The sequence below is a fragment of the Ascidiella aspersa genome, chromosome 9 (genome assembly GCF_963924565.1).
Source record: "Ascidiella aspersa chromosome 9, kaAscAspe10.2, whole genome shotgun sequence".
NCBI lineage: Eukaryota > Metazoa > Chordata > Ascidiacea > Phlebobranchia > Ascidiidae > Ascidiella > Ascidiella aspersa.
The window spans coordinates 25,516,943-25,539,191 of record NC_139455.1 but is presented as its reverse complement, the minus strand read 5'-3'; the positions used below and the strand labels follow the sequence as shown (position 1 = coordinate 25,539,191).

At 33.2% G+C, this 22,249-nt stretch overlaps 2 protein-coding genes across 2 annotated transcripts; both read right to left on the bottom strand.

The window, feature by feature from the left end:
* Positions 1-376: 376 nt before the first annotated feature.
* Positions 377-11,877, bottom strand: LOC146134644 (sperm-tail PG-rich repeat-containing protein 2-like). The gene is made up of 13 exons (XM_083396947.1): positions 11,409-11,877; positions 10,810-10,929; positions 10,042-10,213; positions 9,672-9,803; positions 8,857-8,900; positions 8,492-8,689; positions 7,632-7,784; positions 6,906-7,063; positions 6,255-6,418; positions 5,581-5,667; positions 4,944-5,142; positions 4,300-4,376; positions 377-714 (listed from the first exon to the last, which is right to left on the bottom strand). Exons 1-13 carry the CDS (start codon positions 11,501-11,503, stop codon positions 547-549), a joined length of 1,767 nt encoding a protein of 588 aa, XP_083253073.1. The 5' UTR covers positions 11,504-11,877; the 3' UTR covers positions 377-546.
* Positions 11,878-13,610: 1,733 nt separating this feature from the next.
* LOC146134643 (protein CNPPD1-like) lies at positions 13,611-22,138 on the bottom strand. Its single transcript, XM_083397863.1, has 10 exons — positions 22,020-22,138; positions 21,328-21,430; positions 20,782-20,863; positions 20,146-20,266; positions 19,502-19,692; positions 18,394-18,511; positions 16,566-16,728; positions 14,924-15,350; positions 14,408-14,484; positions 13,611-13,780 (listed from the first exon to the last, which is right to left on the bottom strand). Exons 1-10 carry the CDS (start codon positions 22,080-22,082, stop codon positions 13,611-13,613), a joined length of 1,515 nt encoding a protein of 504 aa, XP_083253989.1. The 5' UTR covers positions 22,083-22,138.
* Positions 22,139-22,249: the final 111 nt, after the last annotated feature.

Genomic DNA, 22,249 nt, shown 5'->3' with positions numbered 1-22,249 from the left:
ACAGTTTACTTAGCAAGTCAAAATTGATTTAGCGTAGTTTAACTATTCAAAGCGTCTAAAAGAAGTTAAAAAGAGCAGAAGTTTCGTTTGGGAGCAGAGTATAGTTGCAGCAGAATAAATGGTTTGACAAAAGAACCAGCTTTTTATGCTGTAAAGCATTGCAAAAGCAAAATAGTTTTACCGAGGTACAGTTAGTTATACGATACATTTTTTTGTTGTAAAAAACGTGATGAGAAAAGGTAATTAGTTGATCAAAAATAACAATTCGAGAAAATCGGGAAATTTTTATCAGCTTTTCTTGAATAGAAAAACTATTTTTTTCGAAGAAATAAATATACTCACGAGAATATACAAATATCAGAAACAATTCCTCATTTCTCACAGCCAAAAGAATTCGGCAACTTTTAGAACAATTTGCCACAAATAAATCATTTTTCTAGCGAAAAACAAAAACATTCCTCAAACTTTTTTATTAAAAAAAAACTTAATCAAAAGTTGCATCACAGTAACTGAGAAGACGCACAAATTCACTTTGTCAATTTGTATCTAAACTCCTAGCAAGAAAGCCTGCTTTGCCGTAGCAGTCCTGGATGAATCCAGCACAGGGGTTACGGGGTTATGAAGGGTTGCGTTAAAAGTTCCCTTGAGAAGGGTGTTGGCAAGTAGGGGGCTTAACTGGTAAGCCCCAGGTCCTGGTACATCCTCTTTGCGAATCTGGAAGAACGAATTGATGACTGTTACGATCTATATACGCTTTAAATGTGAGTTGGCGGACAGACTACTAGGCCAGTGTTTCATTAATCAGGTGAATGGTTCACCCCAGGGTAAATAAAAATTTTGCAGGGGGTGAACCAACCAAAAGGGGTAAATAAGGGTGAACCGTCAGAAATGGATGATAGCTTGCGAACAGGGCGGATATTCCGGGTGTTCAACCTGTTCATGGAACAGGAAAGAATTTGCCAAATCATATCACGAGACAAGGGTGAATGAAATTTGGAGATAGATGATAGGTGTGAACAAAACTAAAAAAGTTTAAGAAGCACTGTACTAGGCTATAACAAACGTTTCGGTCTGTACCATTGGTGAAAGTAAGCCACGACGGTTTGGAACGCTGTTCTGGTAAAATAATGCTAGTGTTTCACCAGGAACCTCCTATTACGATTAACCAGTGGTTCCCAAGGTTTGGGTCGCCAAGAGACGATTTCAATTTGCCAAAAAATTACCTGTTTGATTCTTTCCATTCTTGATTTTATCCCAACATACACTTAATTATGGCATTATACGAAATTATTTCGCAAAACAAAATAGCTGTTCCATGTCAAATACATTATACAAATTTTATTTTTGCCAAATGTTTTTATTCTGATTCTAGTTCTAATCTAATTTCTGATTTTACTGAAAATGCTATTTTCTCCAATGGTGTTTTAAGTATCTAACAGAAAAGTTTTTAGCATTGAAGGTGTGTTATATATAATATATATATGCCATGAAACGTGCCAATTAAGGCAAACTACCATTCATATATTTATAGAGAACAAATGAAAATTTGCCCAAAATTAATTGTGGATTAATTAAAACAATTTGGTTTATATTTAGTTCAATTTAGATATCTCGCGAATTCGGTAATTCTAACGCTAACAAAATGTGAGTAAGATTGAAAAGTTCTTGTTGTTTAAGTCTGTATCTAAATTAGGGTATCTGACCCTTTGGGACAAAAGTAGCGGGCTAAATAGAATAGACAGCCCTGTTGTGAAGTTGCTGTTAAACTTGCGCATTTCAGTGTAAGTATTTTATGACTAATTAAATTATAAGTATTCTATGGTTTAAGTTCAAAGGTCAGTGAGCACATACTGTCTTGACATTGTACTTGACCTTAAGGCATTTGATGTTAGTACATTGTAGGAGCTCACCTTGTTAGTTAGCATATGGCAAGAATTTTTACACTTATAATACTGTTCTAACAACCTTGTTTTGTATGTATTTTTATTAGAATTGGGATATAAATCAACTTAACTAAGTCATTGTGCTTTGTAATAAACTTAAACACAAAATACTGCAATGTCGTATTGGATTCACTTTTTAGTTACAATTATTAGTTATTCACTAGTAAAACTTCATATTGTTCTTTTTCTTATGACCTCATAGACCTCCTATGTGACGTTCGTGACGCACTTTTCAGTCTGTAATTATATTCATCAGCTGAACGTTCTTTAAAATACGTCGTTTATTTAATCTTTAAAGTTAATTAACTAGGATTTGTTTATTTGTAAATTGCAATTATTCTTAAGCTTTACCTTGTTGTTTAAAACAAAAGCTAAAGGTGTTTTAATTGATAAGCAGGAGCGAAGAAAAATATTAAAAACCAATGAACGGAAGCCAGAACACATTAAGACAGGGATGTCCAACCCGCGGCCCGCCTGATGTTTACGTGCAGCCCACCACTTATTCTCACTTTCAGTAGCCTTTATTGAAAACAATCGTTCCGACTATCATCAAAACTAGTAAACCACGCAGTATATGATGTAGACCTAATCTTGTATTTTTATCTGAGACTATAATCGAGTCTAATGTTGCATTTCAACATCCATCGGACACTTTGTGCTCCCATCATTGCTAGGCAAAAGCAAGATTGGTGTTTTTCTCAATGTGTGTTTTTCCGGACCGTTTTAAGGAAATATATCAGCCCAAACATGTAAACTCAATTTTTCGCGCTTCGCCATAATAAAAACAAAATAAGGTCGATATTACTTGAATATTTACTCACGAGTTTACTCTAGAAGAGCGGGTGTTTATAAGTTAAGTTGTCTTATGACGCCACGATATGACGTAAATTATGACGTCACCCCTTTAATTTAAGAGGTTTTGCGGCCTATCGAAATTTTAAAGAGGCAATGCGGCCCATTCTACGAAAAGGTTGGACATCCCTGCATTAAGAAAAGGCTTCTTAACCAGGGGTGCGAGAACTGTTTCAAGGGAGTGCGGGGATTCTGAATCAACACTGAAAATTGTATTACTGGAATATATTTCTTTGCTAAAACTAACTTACATTTTGGTATTACGTTACTGTATTATAAGCTAGGTAGGCTACCTGTGTAAAAAAATTACAATGGTTTTGTTATTTAAGCAATTCTAGAAGGAGTTGCGAGAATTGGTTGGTGATTTGAAAATGGTTCAGCAATGGAAAAGGTTAAAAACCACCGCTTCACTGCTCCAAACCGAAAGGAAGGTGTTTCTAAGCACACAGGATATGTTACTGAGATCCCAAGAAGTTTAGCGTGCCATATGTGCGGGGTGTTACGGGACACTGCCTGTACACGGATGTACGTTGCGCACATTCGAAGAAAACCTACATCCAAAAAATGACAAGCTGGTAAGGAACATTACACCAGTTGCTAGTAACCTGGATCACACTTTGTATGACGAGTGTAAATTAAATAATAAAAAATAGAGAGGTGTCGCGCCTTGCTATTAAAGCAGTGGTTCATAACTGTTACGGACTTGTAACATGGAAATTGGTAATTTGGCCATATAAATCTTTAAAGCCACATTTTCAAACATTTCATTTTGTAAAATTATTTAGTTTAGGGTTGGTAGTGAACAAAAAGCTTTCATATTTCGAAGTGTGTTTACCAATTACGTTGAGACAACTTTAAGGCATTCTAGAAATGAAAGCTTATGTCTCTGAAGCCATATTTAAAACCGCAACTTGAGTTTAACTGGCTATATTAAAATAATATATGCCTGCGAACCCGAAGCCTGACCTGCAGGCGGCCCTCCGGAGGAAAGAGGGGTAACACTATCTAAGTCAGTAGTCGGCAAACTTTTTTGTCGCGGCCCAAAATGCTCTTTCTTATTGAAGGCCCACCACGTTAAACCACTATGACAATAGGGACGGATCCACGAATTTTGTTTGGGTTCAAGGATTGTAATTTTTTTGAAATGACGTCACAATGTTACGTCATAAATCCAGACTAAAGAGGATACGTGACATATGAGGCGCGTGGAAAAAATTCGACTATTGCTAGAAGTAAAATAGCTCGTGGTCGACGCTAAAAAGCCCACATTTGGGCCGAGGTCCACAGTTTCCACGGATCTAAGGTATTACTTAAATAAATGTGGTTTTAAGCACTACATTAATTCGAACTGTTTTAACAGGGTTGGTCTAACTTGTATAGGGGCATCTAAATAATGCATTTTCTTCTTCGTATAATCAAATTTCCACATGCGTTTCTCTTAATAATTAGGTAGTGGCGCATTAAACGTTACAAAAGAACTTGTTAAGTTTTGAGCGAATCTCACCTCTTTAAACCGGTTGTCCTTGGTTACCATGACCGCTAGTTTGACCTTGTCCGACTTGCCCTTCTGGTCATAAGTTCCTGCAACAAAAATAAAGTTAAAAACAAGTGTAATTCGACTAAATAGTGGAAAGAGGGGGTTATTCATCACACAATTAATTGACACACAAGCCTTGACTTAAAAGCTAGTTTTTTAATGTGCACTTGTAGTCTTCTGGGCTGTTTTAATGGCCTGAAACGGGCTTCAAAATCCTAAAACGATCTTTTAAAATATATCCTACTTCTTTCACTACAGCAGTATATTAGCAGTTAGTCTATCTAAGCTGGTCGTGGTCATCAAAGCCACCCTTATAAAACAATGTTATGGACTAAATACGCCCTTGCAATGTTTGCAGAACGTACCATGCATTCCCTAAATAGAATCACAATCCATAGCCCACTCAACTCTATTATACCGGATATTAAAGCTTCACCCCCAAATAAAAATATTCCTTTTCTTTATTGGGGTTGAAAGCAAAACATTCTTATAAATACTTAATTTAAAAAAAACACATTTTTAAACTCAGCCGAAATAGCAAAACCCATTTCGCGAGCTAAAAGCAAACTCCACCTCAACCAAGGTTCAAACCCACAACCTTCGGAACTCACCCGGTCCTGGCGTGTCTTTCTCAGGATGATCGAGAACCACGTCACGAGGTGGCGCAAAGCGATCGGAGGCGGAGAGAAAGGCGCGGTTCCGCTTGAACGCCTCCTTGTTCCGTGGCGCTGCAGTGCCTCTCTTGTTTTGTGATCTTTGGTGGGAACTGGCGACCTCGTATGACCCCGGCGGTGGATTGTCTTGCAAAGTCTAAAAAAGAGTTTTTATGTTAAGATATTTTTTTATTTCTTACTAGGGTGTTTTATGATTAAACAGGGTTTTTAATTTTCTACTCTGTTTCTATTTGTAATCCAGGTTTTTGTTTTACAAGTTTTATTATTGCAACTAGGGTTTTAAATTTATTTTTAGACTGGTTATTATTCTAAACTGTTTTTAACCTTTTGTTTATTTTTACTAGTGTTTTTTGAACATTTTCGATTTAAATATTTTTCCATAAAACATACCTATTCTGATATACTAATTCAGATTGACAATTACGTAAAAAAAGTAAATGACCCCCAAAATTAATTAACGGTCTTTCAAAATGTTCTAATGTAAAAAGTTGCATGTTTCGTTAAAAAAATTAAGTCTCATACAACTTCATAAAATGACATAGCTCGGTATATTAAGCTTTAAATGATCAGCAACCTGAGCGCCTGGCGCACTTAGTCGATCACTGAGCGAAGCAAAAGTAGAAGTCAGCTGCTTCTTGTATCGTTCCTCGTTTCTCTTCGGCTGCAAAGAAAGGTACGGTAAAATATTGACAGAACAAATCATTCTCAAAGTCCAAGCCCAAGTCAAGTCAACATAAGAGCAAATTAACTCCCAGTCAAATCAATGATATAAAAATAAAACGTTAAACCATATAAAATTAGTAAACCCGATGAGCAGCACCCCGACTAATAAATTAACAAAAAGTTTAGCAACCTAATCGTTTTGCGTTAAGTCTTTCCGGTGGACTTTACTTTGAATAAAGTCAATACGTCAAACGGCTTAGGTTGAAATTAAGTGTTTTAGTTTTTACTATAAAATTGAAGTCAATACTCAATTTTATTAAAAAAAAATATTAAAAACATATCATTTAAGTCAAGTCATTCGACTCAATGACTTAAGTCCAAGCAAAGTAAAAAATACTTACCTAAAGTCAAGTCATTTAAAAAGAGTGGCTTAAGTGTACTTAAGTCAAGTCATTGACAAATCTTTTAGTGTAAGCAACTAAAAATATGCATTTATTTTTCTCTTAAGATCTTTAAAAAAATGATTAGGACAGGAAAGTAAAGAATAATTGCATGGTTAAACTACAGGATAAAAGCATCACTCACCTGGTAGTGCGATGGACCGGGTAGTGCCACTTCATGCTTCTGTATAATTGGCATTATACGGGCAGAAGTGCTTCCAAAAGCTCCACTCCTCGTACTTTCGAGGTAAGCTCGCTTCAAGCTCTCCTGGGCCATCCCGGTGTTGAAGATGTTGTAGTGGCCGGGACCTAAACGACAACGAAGGAGTTTAAAACAAACTCAGTTGAAAGTTGAAAATAAATAAAGAGTTATTCGAAACGTTCAAAATGATACCTACTTCTGTATGGGCTTTGATATTGTTATTACGTCTTAAAATCAGTTGGGTGTAAGTAATTAGACCTTTTACATTCTAAACTCATTAACGACGTTGTAAATCTAAACCGGGAGTCTTAATAGGGGCTAAAATTAAATTAGTCCATCAATTAATTATTTAATGCAAGCAAGGCCAGGCTATAGAAATCAACTATAGCCTGTGGTGAGGTTCGAACTCACAACCTTCGGTCATACCGGGACGTTCGCTCTACCAAATGAGCTACAATTAGCCAGCCTGTGACTATATAAAGTGGGCAGTTATCGTTGTTCACTACGACACCAGAAAGGCTTGATCACAGAATACGCATTGTGTATATGTGCGTTTCAGGAATGTTCTAAAATACCCGTATACGTAACCGTTACCTGGAACAGTCTTAATCTTCCTGTTAGGTTGGAACCTGACCGCGGTTTGACCGAATGGACTCCTTTTCATCCCAGTTATCTTCTTGAGAGCCTCCAGGGCGTTCCTGGGATCGTTGTAAGCTCCGGGAGCCGGAGTCAGTCCAGACATCTCGTTGAATCTGGAGATAAGGATGAAAATTTGCTTGAAAGATGCCGTATTAGGGTATTAGGGACAGCTCGTTCAATCTGGAGAAATCGCCGTTATGACATGAATTTCGAAAGTGGTTCTTAACTTATGGATTATTATCCCCAATGAACAATTTTATAGGAGTAGTTGTAGCAGAAAACGTAAAGAGCCAACTAGTTATTTTAATATATATTTTATTCGGAGTACCAACTTTTTTTAAATGCCAGACATCGTATTACCGAAGGGGAAATGTGATAAACTAGGGGCTTATTGTGGCAGTATTGTAAGATGTTTATTGTAGGGAGTAAACTTCTATTTCTTTAATTTTTTCAAAATTTTAGTGTGCCAATTAGATTATTTGCCTGCTGGATATTTGACTTCTTTCCATATCTTGCAACAAAAATCCACCCAACTGAGGTTTTGAGCTTTTTTAAGCAGGTTTGTTTGGTTAAGCATTTAAAATTAAATTAGCCTACAACTTTTAGTTCAAACTGATAAAAAAACGGAAAATACTGATTGCAAAATGTGCTATTAAAGTTGCCAAAGCAGGATTGACTAACCTCCTAGCTTGTGACATGAAAGGTGGATGTTCAACTTCTAGACCCTCCACATTAACTGGGGCCGGTTTCTTGTTAAACTGACCGTTGATGTCGTATTTACCGGGACCTGGAACTGCTTTCTTCTCTTCTTCTTGCGCAACTATTTCGTGATACCTACAAATAAATTAAAGTAAAGTTTGAAGCGCTTTTTTAAGGAAAGAACATAACTAGTCTTAGATAAAATTTTAAGGCCATTATAATAGAGAAGTTTTTCGTAGGTAGACTTTACTGAAAAAAGGTTTAATATACCCGTTTAGTCCTTTAATAAAATTAATCAATGCATGTAAGTTTAAGTCTAAAACGTTATTCCAAGTATTGAGCGATTTATAGAAAGCAAAAGTTTATAAGCAGGCGTGTTTAGCTCTAGATTTAAAAACAACCATTATCAGTACCTTATAAGCTGTACAACAAATTTAAACAAATTGCTGATAATTACAGTACATTTTGTCACAAGCATTAAATTTCTATATATGCACAGAAAAAAGCAGAATATTTTGTAAGAGCGCGTTTGCGTTCAGCTATCAATTTTAGCATTAACGCAAAACTGAACAAAATGTTGGAACCATTGCAAAAAACACGTTTTTTTTTTTTTACATCATCTATCAGATCCCAAATTTATGTTATTGTTTAGAGTTTACAATCACAATAGCATTGTTGCTTATTTATGATACAACAATGAACTATTAATTAGTGCAACAATAGGAGTGTTTGCTTTACAATTCAGGGTTTCATATAAAAACAAAGCATCACAAAGAACAGCATTTTAACACTGTTTCAACACGGAAAACATTTCTTGCCAAAAAAACAAATACAATTTATACCTTGGAAGCCTTGATTCAAAGTTCTTTCCATCAGGGTTAAGCATGGTTGCTATATCTGCCTTTGGTTTGTTCTGATAAGGATTGTAATCACCAGGTCCTGGACCCATTTTGCCGCTAAACTTCATTCTGTCGGCCTTAAGTGAACCAAAGTGAACACCGCGGTACTTTGCAGTGGTCAACGTCTTGTCTTGGTTGATTCTGAATTTTTTGGGAGGAATTTTAGGTGGAATTGTTTAACAAATTGTATTTACTTTGTTTCAATGAGCCTTACAAAAGAATCTAATGTTTTGCAAAGACTATTAAACCTATCATAACAAAAATTAAACTAAATCAATTATAAAAACAAACTAAGATCAGATAGTTGCCTGTAGTACGCTGGTCCCATGCTCGCATCATTTGATGGTGGCGCCTAAAAAAATAATTATGGATAGTTACATAGTTATTATAAACATCAACCTTATACCATAATGTAAAAACATAATTTTTCATAGTTGTAAGTTTTAACAAATAGGTAAGGCCACCACTAAAAAAATAACTGAGTAAAAACAAAATTATAAGATAATTTGTTACTACACCAGTGGGAAAACGAGAATAATTGGTAGAACTGCTATGCTAGCATAGAATCTATTAAATTTTTTTATACCTTATTATTAGGGCGCATATTTTTTGACTTGTCAAAAAGTCAAAATTTTGTCAAAATTTACACGTTAGGTCAAAATTTGTCAAAAATTTGTAAAGTCAAAATCAAATAAAAATGCACCTAAATCGTTTACAAAATTAAAAAAAATATATAGTCAGCTTTTTGAGATTGGTCGTTCAGTTGTTTTGAAATTTATCGTTCAATTTTATCAAAAAAATTTAGTTTTTATTTATATTTAAAGTCATTTTAACCGTATTATATCTTTATTAGAGCAATATACGGTGAAAAAAACGCGTGATTAATGTCGCCTAGCTCATTTAAATCAATTTATTTCTTATATATTACAGGTCAAAATTGTGTTTTATATTATATTATTTAGGTTAAAATTTGTCAAAATTTTAATCTTTCAGGTCAAAAAAATTCCTATTTTTTAGGTCAAAAAATATTCGCCCTACTTATTATACCAATATGTGCTACCATTTTAAACATGTTAAAATATAAGGAAACCACACCTGTTAACAACAGTAAAAAAATTTGCACCTGTTTTCTTAGTGTTCCGTTATCCGTCTCCTCATAACCATAAGCTTGCCCGGGACTTGGAATCGAAGGGGCATCAGGTTTTCGCATATACCTCACACGACTTGTAACGATCGCCTTTGTCTTTTCAGATGGCTGCATTTAAGAAAATCATAATTTTCTTTTTATATATAAAATGGCGATGTTCAAACTAAAAAAAAGCAAAAAGGTACTAGGGACAATCCCCATATTTTTGACGGTTTAGAATTGCAATTGTTGATCTATTGGTAAGTTGAATTATGGACCAAAAAGCGATTTTAGGAGGGCTAGATCACAGTTGTTGAACAATGTGGGTGTGTTTCTTTCATGTTTTTTAGTTTAAAGTAATATTTACCTGTATAGCGACTGGGGGCTGAACAACCGGCGCCGCCTTAACCCAGTCACTTTTCTTGGATAAGTTGTACTTTCCCGGTCCTGGGGTTATGTGACTTGTCATCGGTGGTTCCGAGAAACGGTTGCTTTTGTTGGCAAGAGGTCTGCCACCAACTGGATGGTCTTGCGCAAAACTGAAAAATAATGATATTTTTAGTGCAAGATAACCCAAACTAAATTAATACTGTTGTGATCTAATTTTATGACTCAACATTTTTTAAGTGTCTTGCTTTTAAGAAGTCAGTGAGATTCCGTAAAATACTAAGAATTTAAGCTGCTATTAATATCTAACATGCTCCACATTTACTGTTTTAGTGTAAGATTATCCAAACAAAATGACTACTGCTGTTCCCTATTTTCATGACTTAAAGGTTAATTTTAAGAGTCTTGCTTTACCGGTTTTGAGTTGGTGAAATCTGTAGCATATATTAAAGCATTTGTAATGATCTTAATATGCTATATGCTTTGCATTTACTTCATAGTCATGTTTTAGTAAGAAGATAGCAATGTAGAGTGGAGTGTGGCTTTGTATTACATTGCTGGATTGGTTAAAAATTTAAGATTCAGTTAAACATTTGAAATTTAATCTCACACATGTTGTTCCTTGATTCCATAAATATTTAATTTTATATCTTACACATTTTACGCGTAGTCTAGTTAAAGTAGGTAATATCCGATAACAGGAATAATTTGTAAAGATAAATTGGAACCAAATAGAAATTTCTCATACCCTGGGTCATAGGATCCTGGTCCAGGGGCAGCCATCACAGAATCTCCGATGTGGAAGATTGTCTCTCTTCCTGTCATTGATTGGAACGGGGCATAACCATCCGATTTCACCCATTTCACACTGCATAATAACATGTGAATTCAGTGTATGGCAATCAGAACAGTTAATGCTATACACTGTATAGCCACATTTTCGTGTTGCAAAACGATTTTCTAACTGAAGGCTATTTATTAAACAATTGTAACCCTTACACCTATTTAAATTAAAAAATATTAAAACTTGTCAGGTTACACCCGTTTGGTGGAAACATAAAAATTATTGAACTCTAGTCTGCATTGTGTCAGAATAAGAATAGTTAGTGCTACACAAGCATACGATTCTATGACAAATGATATGATTTGTAAATCTTGTTTTAAAAAACATCCTAAATATGTTTTAATCACTTAAAAAGACAAACTTAAAGCAGCAAAGATTGGCCAAAAGAATTTTAGTTAATTTAAATTGGATTACAAAGATAATGAGATTGCATTTTTTTACTACATCTACAAATTAGATTGATTTTTAATTTCTAAATACAAAAACACTTTGATTGAGTTCACCTTGGAGTTGGTACATCATATGTGCCCGGTCCAACACTGTCTTTAGTGCTTCCAACGGTGTAGTTGGCGGTGGGTCGGGGAGCCCGGTCATACATTTTGCCGACCTTAAACCTTCGTTTCTAACTTGGTTTTAGTTGGTTTAAGCTACAAAGAAATCATATTGTTGCTGAATAGACCTGTGTATTAAAACTACAGAAACAAAATTAGAAATTTACAACGATAAAAAACAACTTGACTTTTATGAAAACTTATTATCTGAATTGTATATAACATCTAGAATCCTACCACATTTTCGTTCGGGGATTTATGTTGAAACCATTATTTGAGTTAGGGTGCGAGTTTTGGTTTGGCTAAGTCAAGTAATTTTATTACATTTATTCTACTATTTTTTATTCTTACTTGCAATTTCAAAATTAAGCACTTGTTTTTTGATGTAAAAGTAAGTGGTAGGCTTCAAGACCAGCACCGAAAAATTTGTTTATATTGCTAACGTTATTTGGGTTAGGGTGCGAGTTTTGGTTTGGGTTGATCAAGTATTTTTATTATATTTATTCTTGCATATTTATTTCTTCCTTGCAATTTTATTTTCGAACACTAGTTTCGTTAAACTAAAAAAAAATGGTAGGATTCTAGACCAGCGCCAGTTCAAGTGCTGTTCAACTAAAATTTTACATGTTGCTCAAAGAGAGTATTAAAACCAATTCAGTATTGTATCGACATATACTTCAGCTTAAAAACATTCCCTACAATATAAATAAGTAATTAAATCGTAGTACCCAATACACTAAAGATATGTAAAAACAAAACAAAGCAATTTATCAACAAACTTCACTTTTTCCACGTTCTCTCAAAATCATAAACAATTAGCGTAACCTATAGCAACCACTGGGTGGTGCACTAACAAAAAAAAATTAGGTGTCACTAATAAAAGAAAGTTTATTTTACAAACAAAAAGAATTAAATATCAAATAACCATGATTAAGTTTATTTTGCTTTTTGCTAATTAAATTGTGCTGATAAAATTATTTTGTTTCTTTTTTATTTTTGTTGCGGTTCCCAGTTTTCACAATGCCGTGGCCCCAGTAAAGCATGAAACTTATTAGGATTTATAGTCGGCAATTAACCCAACGACACATTACTGTTTATATGCCGTTGATTCACCCTACGCACGTTCAAGACAAGCTGCGTAATGCGATTATAATCTTAATGCTTGTATACACATTTGCAATAGTAATCAGCCACTTTGGCATTCACCAGCCAAAAATAAAAGCACTGTACCTAATTATTGACAGCCAATAGATTTCGGTAGGCCCCAGTGGCAAACCGGTAGACTATTTAAAAAAATATTTAGTATATGTTAAAAAACTTGAGTAATATGATTCAGTGTGTTATTACATTTGCTGGTGAAAGCTCTATTTAGGATTGCCGCGAATATGAAATAATTTAGGCATTGCTTTGCTACTTTTATAAGAATATGTCCGAATTTGTTTAACCTGTTGGGAATTTTAGTGTTAATATTTACATCAGTACGAGAATTATAACGTTTAAAATGCCACCTACTTCTGTATGGGCTTTGATATTCTTATTACGTCTTACTACAAACTCAAACCATTATGCTCCAAAGTGTATCTTGACCAATTGGGGAAAATTGTATAGGGTTGTTTCGTTTCAATAATTTTGAGCAATATTTACCTCCACAGTACGTTATAAGTGTCACTAAAGGAAGTTCAAATTGTCATGAAAGTGTGATGGATTTTTCCGCCTAAAATGGCAATCAAAGTCCCAAGTAACGAAACGTCTCAGAATAATACTACAACGAATCAAAACTCCGTATTTATTTCCTACGACTTTAATGAACATTCAAAATATTTCATGCTTAGTCCTAAAAAAGGTTTCCCGCAAAAATGCAACATATACTTTAAGCAGCAACATGCAACTTGGCAATGGTAGAAAAAATCGCCGACTACAGAATCAACTTACGCATTCGATTAACAAATGCCTATAACATTTTATAAATTGTGTTATATTTTAAAAATGTGTTTTTTTCTGTTTTCTTGAATAATAATTTAACGGGAGACTAAAAAATTATGTCTGAAAACTTAATAGCGAAAAATTCTGCTATTTTTTTTTAAACATTTGATGTGAATTTGAACTTTTTCTCTGTTTTCTTGAGTATGAAATTTAAGAAAATGACGGAGAATTTCAGGTGATAAGTTTGTTCAAGTTTAAAATATCGGCAAATGTTGGTGGGATTCGCCTATGTTCACGTAGGTTGTGTCGGTGGTCACGTGGGTTATGTCGGTGTAGAGGGGATGCAACCTTCTGGTCATAAGCACTGTTTGGACCAAGTATTTTGTTCCTCCGGGAGTGACCTGAAAATGAAACATCAGCATATGTATTTGATACATTTTAAAAGTCATGTTTTGAGTCATAGGTGAATTAATTATTCTGGCCTGGGAATATTGCCCTAACAAAGCTAAAATAGGGGCAGGAAATTAATATTACTTGCCAAATGCAAATTAAAATTAGGTTTCACAGAACCAAGTGTACATACTTAAGACCCGAGAATTGAAAACAAGGTGCACATTTGGGCAATTGAAGCAAAGTCCTGGGTTATTTGGGGTCATTGGTTAAATTATTCTATACCTTAGCACCTTCCGCGTTTATAAATCTTGATTTTTGTTCGAATTGATAATACTAATAATGACAGCACTAATAACAGTTTCATTAGTATAACTCTGTGAGCCTCCTGTGATATTTACTAGTACAGCATATAAAGTTTTCATGAAAATATCATTCAGCAAAGTTGATTACTAATAATTTGGTGTTTAAAGAGGTTACGGTTACATACTCAATTCATATATTAACAAATTTACAGGTGCTGTTTTTCTTCGGGGCGATAAGTTTGAATATCAGTTGAAGGGATCCACTGGATGAAAAAGGTTCAAAACCACTGCCCTATATGTCAGGTAAATAAAAGCTAGATTTGGTGCACTTACGTTGTATAGTGTGCTGCTTGTTAAATGCAAAATCAACTTCTTCAAAATTATTTAAATCTTTGCTTGGTGAAGATGCTCTGCAGAGTAACACATAATGATATTGTAAAAAAGATATTATATAAAAATCTATACAAATACCACCATTATTAAGAAAAAGTAATATTACAAAATGATAAAAAACATCACAGAAAGGTAACAGAAAGATTCATAGTGCAAAAGAGCATCAGAATAATAAGCACTCAACAAAGTTTAAAAGAAAACATTACATGTTACACCCTACGAAAGAACTATATTCTTTCTGTATCGCTTTCGTAAAAACATAAAATAGCACTCATGACTCATCGCATCTACTTTTAATTGCAAACTTGTGTCCTAAACATTTTATCTAAATTAGTTTAAAATTTTTGGATTATCTTACAATAAGAGACAATGACCTTGTATGCGTAATCAAGATAAAAGAACTAACAGAGGTATAGACTTTGTTGGATTTAAACAAAAACTGAAAAAGTAAGTCACCTGTTCTTTTGCTCTGTTTGTTGACCACAGTTTAAACAAGTACTGCATTTTTCTAACACTTCATTGGCATTTGCTTGAAACTTTGTAACATTAGCGAGGAAAAATACAGTTTCAACCATTCGGAGAACCTGACTTGGCTGTGGAATAGTGGCTTGGGGTGCTTGTAAAACTTGCGGATCATTTCGAGGCAATTCTTGTGACTCAAATTGAAGCTTTTGTGTAAATTGGTGTACAGGCAGATTTTTATCGGTAAGTTGGGACATTTCTTGATTGGCTACAGAGGTTGTGTAAGGTTTGTGAAAAATGACGTGATCTTTGCCGGTAGATTCAACAGTTAAGGCAGTGTTAGCTTCAGATAGCAACAGTGGAGGGCTGACATCTACATTGGTTGTGTTCGCTTGCATCGAAGCGTCACCAGTGTTGTTTCCTGTTTAAACAACAATTGCAGTTCAGGCCTCTATTTTGGAATATAATGGCTGGAGGTTGTAGTTACAGGGATGCCACACAATTTTATGAAAAAAATTTAAAGACATTCAAATACATTTCTTTGAATACCAATAAATTGTAGGTTTTAAAATTTAAATGAATATAAATCGAAAAGATACAGTATAAATCCATAATCAACAAAATGAAAAATAGTTAAATATTGTTTTTACATTCAAAACAAATAACTTTAGCTGGAAATAAAACTAATTTGACTATACACCATAGGGTTTTTCAAAGACTTTTCAATATGCGAATCAACTCAAAGCAATCAACGACTTTTAAAGATTCAAAGAATTTGTGGCAACTTTGAGTTAAATTTAGACAAATATCAAAGCCCATACAGAAGTAGGTAGCTTTTGTTAAAATTTCAAATGAAACAGAACTCACTTTCACGAGGGACCATGTTAAAAATAAATAAAGTTTTTTTTTTGAAACATTGAAACAAACTTCTGTATGGGCTTTGGTATTTTAATACGTATTTAATTCATAGCATATCCTTTGTCTATACAGCACTAGCAGCTCTGTGTGTTATAAATGGCAACACGGTTTGTTTTTGTGTGCTGTGACTCATGGTTCACGCACAGAACGAGTAATTTGTTTTACAAAACGCACAAAATTTGTAATTTAGTTAACTATGGCTGAATCAAACATAGTAATAATAAAAGACCATTTTGAGGTTAGTGTAGCTCAAATTGCTCCAAGGCTTTGAAAATTAAAAATTAACACAATTTCCTAATTATCAAAGTTTTAAAACATAAACTATTTCTACATAACAAACAATTTTTTGTATTTTCATAAATGAAGTTTTACAACATGTTTTAAACTAATTTGAAGTTATTAAAAGAAAGGTTTGTATGCTTAGTACTGCAGGGGGGTACTTTAAATACACAAACAAATCATTACTTTGGGCACCAAATATAATCTTTGTGGCAATGGTTTTGTTTTTGTAAAACAATAGATGAAACGGGATTAAATAGACAAGCAAGTCGTGGGTTTCCAAACCACTGCTATAAAAAGCAACAGGTGATAGGATTTAATTGATTTATTTGCTCAAAATCTTACCCAAAATATATTATGCACAATGACATTACCTATACCTAAACATAATCTTTATAATTTTTTTGACTGTTTTTAATAAATCATTTCTAAATTTTACCTGCAGGTGACGTAGGATGAAATGGTTGGTGAAGTGGAGGCCCGAACTGGATAGTAAGATCTCTATTTGGAGTTGTGAACAACGTTGCGGCCCGCAGAGCGCACACTGTACCGACAGAAGCAGCAATCACACCTCCGTAGACCAACAAGCACATACATGCAGCCTATAGGATAAACAGATGTGTTTAACTATTAGGATCGACACATAGGGTCTTTATAACAATTTCACTAAAATTTAAAAACTTGATATAAACAAATTTTTTTAACTTGAAATATTTGGCCAATATAATTCATGTTATTTAACTCTGTTTTATAGGTCATAAAACTAATGTCAATTTTATCAATATTTCTGCTTTCAAATTTGTATTAAAATTGGTAAAAGTTTGTTATTAATACTATAACCAATAAAATTGCTTTTAATTTTTTTGGGGGTTGAGAAAGCATTTTCAATAAAAAGAAGCCAAAATGCTTTTCATAAAAAATGTTTTTATTTTTCTTAAGATGTTTTAAAAACAATTGAGTCGGAATATTAGCAACAGCATAAGCTAGATATATTGATAAATAGCTAATTAATATTGGATAAAAACCATAGATTGCTTCTATGAATAGTAAGCAGAAACGTTGATAGTAAGCAGGGACGTTGGTTTAACAAATATATACCAGAAGAACTTATTTTTATTACACTATGCCTGGTTGCAACAGCATATTTATTGCTTTTATGATAGCCAATTTAAAAAGTAAATGTTTTGTGTTGAACCAGATTAAGTTAAAACTCAAAAATAACTAATTTTTAATTCTCATATTGATGGTAGCTTTCATTAAAATGTGCATTGTTTTGCCTTAAGGCAGCAGTTCTCAACCAGTGGGCCATAAGAACATTTCAGGTGGGCCACAGACCATGTTAAAAAGCTAGATTTAGTTTCATTTGTGTCACTCTAATTAATGTTAAGAAATAATGACTTGCGGAGGAATTAAAAAGGAATGTAAATTTATTGTTCAGCCGCAAGTATCTCACTAATGCACGGTTGAATAAATAATCTGTTTTGAAATACGTTCTGATGTGTTTTGTTCTAAACCTATTTTACGTTTTTTCTTTCATATAAATTTATTGGGCCACAGAATTTTTTTGCAATGTAAATCGGCCATGAAAGATAAAAGGTTGAGAACCACTGCCTTAAGGCCATTTGCTCTGCGCATTTCAAATCCTATTGTGTTTAGATTTCCTGTTGCTGCAGGAAATTAGAGATTGATTTTCCATGAAATGAAATGAGAAGTCTTATTACAACACTTTGGTGCTATGCCTTCAGCTAAGCCGAAGAATAAAGAAACCATTTGATGGACGTTTTTTTTAATTTATACTGTTTTAAATTAAATTCATGCAATAAACTTTTCTTTTGGAATATTTTTTTTATGAACGTACAGTACTTTTCCAATGTTTTCATTTTTTTAGAAATCTTAGATATAATTTACTTTATTTTCAGCTTTTATTTTAGATTATTAGTTAGGTTTAATACAAATTAAGAAACCATCCTCAAGTCAATGAGACAAACATTACTTTCAAAACACATTTAAGTCAAGCTTAACATACAATAAATTCTAGACAGTTCAAAGACTTTTGATAAAAAATAGTTTTTTTTTTAAACTTTTCAATAGGTAAATCAACTCAAAGCCTTTTAAAATTTGACTTTGTGGCAACCCTGTTAAAAAACACAACAACATTGTATCATTAAAAGTAACAGGATTTAGCTTTTAATTGACAATGCTGTGGTTCATGGATTACATTTGCTGTAATCTTAAACAGCTGAACATGTACACAAGTTAAAGCAGACCTTTGCCATAAAATTGACTTGTTCTTGCAGCATTTCATTCAATTTATTGTTGTGTGTCAGGCAAGTTACATCAGTGTAGGTCAACCATCCTCGATCAAAACTATTCTTTTCCGCAATCCTGCATAAATATTGAATATTTACAAAATACTAAGATTTACTTTATTAAAACAAGTTATAACTTTATATAGAGGCAATTACGCACAATACAGTTTGTTCTGTTGAAATTTAACAAAACAATTTCAAACATATCAATTTTGACATTTTAAAAATAAAAGGAAAACCTATATGTATAAGCTCAATTCCATACTTACATATATATATATATATATATATATATCGATTTGTGCCACTAACTGAGCATTTAAACCAAATAATAGGCGATCAGGCCTTATATTTTAGGAGAATTCTATTGCCAAGTTTACCCTTAAGAGGTGACAGAAATAGCAGCGCATGTTACTTCAATGAACCACACATCAGCTTATAAACTAGGTTACAGCTTATCTTGTCATTAGCATTTAATATATTTAATATTACAATTTTAATATGTTAATTATGTACACCATATACCAGGGATGGCGAATTTTAATGGCAGGTCACAAAAATGACCTTCATCCTTACAAAATGCACAAGTGGGTCTTATATTTAACTATATTCTAATTTTAAGCAAAACTTTGCTGCTGCTACAGCGCATGTTACTGCAATTAAACCACACATCAGCTTATAATCTAGGTAAGAGCTTATCTTGTCGTTAGGAGTTTGTAAATTTAGAATTTCATTATGTTAATTATAAAGCTTGTAACAATATATCAATATCGCCTCGACGTCATTTTACTCTGAACATATGATACAAGTTTTCCTGAAAAACCAACAAATTTAATATTTTTTTTATAAAACAATTGTTTGGCACCATGCCAAGGTAAAATCAATCAGAAAGGTTATTTTCGATTTTATTTTCAATTTATTTAAATTTTGACCATATGTCAGGTAAATAAAAAAAATCGGTTACGATTAATTATCAAAAACATAAAAAATAGGGTATCAGTATCGGTCCCAAAGGGTGATATCGGTCAATCTCTGAGTTACTGCTATTAAATTTTTTTACACTGACCTTGTTTCTGTCCAATAGAGCATCCTTTGAAACTCGACCCTCTTTACCAAAACCCTCCAATCTATAGCTTTTAGAAAGTCTGCTTCGATTCGATTGATGTAATCAACGTCCACTAAACCCGAGGCTGCCCATTCATCGTTGAATACTTCATCGTCAATTCCTTCGTCTTGCAAGTATTTCGATGCAATCATCTGAAAAAAGTTTTTTTTTTAAATTGTAGAAATGGGCTTTACGAGAAATGTAAGTGGGGCAATGTCCATAAAGCTAATTGAAATAAAAGTATTATAAAACAGTACTTTATTAGTTACATTGCATTCTAATTGCAACTATAAAGAGATTAGCATGACTTATCATATTATTAAAAACAATGAAAAACTCTTTCATATTTTGTTACACCAAAATTTATAGAGATATTTTTTAGTCCTAAAAAAAAATTGACAAAAATAAATTTAAGGTTCAAAAAGAGAAGTCAAGAAACAGACAGATCTTATTATAAATTCAACTTTCAAGGAAAAAATGCCATTATCATAGGTCAAATCTACCATTTATTAAATATTCAATGCTAAATTGCACCACTCAAGACAGCATAAATTATGTATCTGTGGAAGTCACACAAATATAAAGCTTTTATTTTGCAAACTTACCATGGAAATAAGAAAGAGGTCGGATGAGGTAATATTCTGAAGGTAGTCGGGATTCCGGTTCGCAAGTCGTTCGATGTAAATCATTCCAAGTAGAAGGGAACAAGGCGAAATGCAAGCATCTCTAAAGAATGACCAAAAAATTATCTCTTTACTGTTCACACACAAACAGTTTATCACACAAATATTTTGTAAATTAGGTTTTATTCCTTTTTATCTATTTGGTTAGGGCGAAGTTTTAGGTGGGTTGGTAGTATTGCTAGGATTTCATATTTGCTGTTGAAAGATGTCAAATTTCAAATAAACACACATAATAGTTTTCCTGTCTGTGTCAAACAGCTTGTTCATTACTAAGCGAGCACTTTTTATGAAATAAGCTATTACTGCCAGGCATAATGTATAACCGAGTGTTGCTCATCCAGCAGTATTATATAACCAATCGACGTTTCGACGTCCTATACAAGACGCATTTATCAGGATAATGACATTTCATGTAAGACAGATAAGCAAGTTTAAGTTTATACAGTAGCTAATATATATATCAATTTTTGAAAAATAATGTCACATTACCCCTATAAATAACAAGCAGTAATATTATTGCATATGTGAAAGCTTAAACACAATAAAGTGTAAACATACCTTGCAACCCTGGAGGCATAACGATGACCGAGTTTTCCAAACGACGAAGGGGCAGCTTTCCGAAACGATTCTACTGCTTCTTCTGCAACAAATAAATGAATGTTTTGGTACATTAAAAAATGACCACGGATAGCTGAAGGTTTTACATATAGAACAAATTTTCCTTATTTTGCCATTAGGAGATGTGATAGATAATTTATCCTGATAGTGATCCTGATACCTGGTAGTTTAGCTAGAAAAAAGTGCTGCAATTTAACCAGAAACCCACTACACACCAATAATATAAACATTTTGGTCCTTTTTTTACTCAATCATTTTTGCAGTATATTATGTCAGCATCGGTCCTTTTATCTCTATATATTGAAACTGGATAATAATTTATCTATACTGTTTACAAAATGTTGACTACATTAGTTTGGCCATATATAGGCCTTTATTTGACAAATTGTATTTTAAAAGACTAATTTTTTACAATAAGGTCAAATGTACATCATTTAAAATTAACTTAAAACAGAGCTGCTGAAACAGTAAAAAGCACATTCTTACTCGTAATTGAAAATGAGAGGGTATCCTTCATTGGATTTTTATGGGGAGAGTAGTAGAGAGTTTTCTTGATTCTATCCGAAAGGTCATCTTGGTCAAAAAGACACTGAAATAACAGATTAAATTATCATAAACAAATTATATAAAAGCGTTTATTTATCTTTATGAACCCAACATCATAGGCAACAGGTTTGTGCTTGTCGATCACTGTTTCCCTGGTGTGTATATCAACAATTAAACTCAAAGTTTCAAAAACTGAGTGAAACATAGGATCAGAATTTTTTTTGAGGAATATGTTTAAAAGAAATGTTGGGTTTTTAAACTTTAATAAGAGGATGCAGCAAAATTAGATTCAAATAAAGTCATATTGCGATTTGTAAAAGGACGCTTTTAAAGGCAGTATGTTTAGCGACTGACTTTGATGACCTAACGGTCTTTCGCTGCTCCCTGGGAATTTACTTCCCTAACAATAACAATAAACAAACAATTACATATAAAAGACTGGGAAAAACAGTTAATGCAATTAAACCAATATAAATTCAGGTGTTAAATTGGTAAAAACTTCCCTTTTTTTTCCCAGGAAAAGTTTGATACACACCAAAACTTTACAAAGAGTGGACGGTCACATTTTCAACAAGAATATAATTATCATAGGATTAACCAAGGTTTTCTGTATTATTTTCTATATGACTTACATTATTCTCAATAAATCCTGATTCCGAGTTTGAAATTAGTTCTTCCATTTCTTGCCAATCCATTGTAAATTTGGTGCCCTAACTTTTATCAAACAAACAAAAAGCATAATGTTACAAAAACAATGGAATTATAACAAAAACTGGTGTTATACTGCGAAGCAATTTACTGAGACACTCTTGTCTTTTTTGAAAAACTTCCAAATCAATGTCTAGTTCTACTATGAAATAAA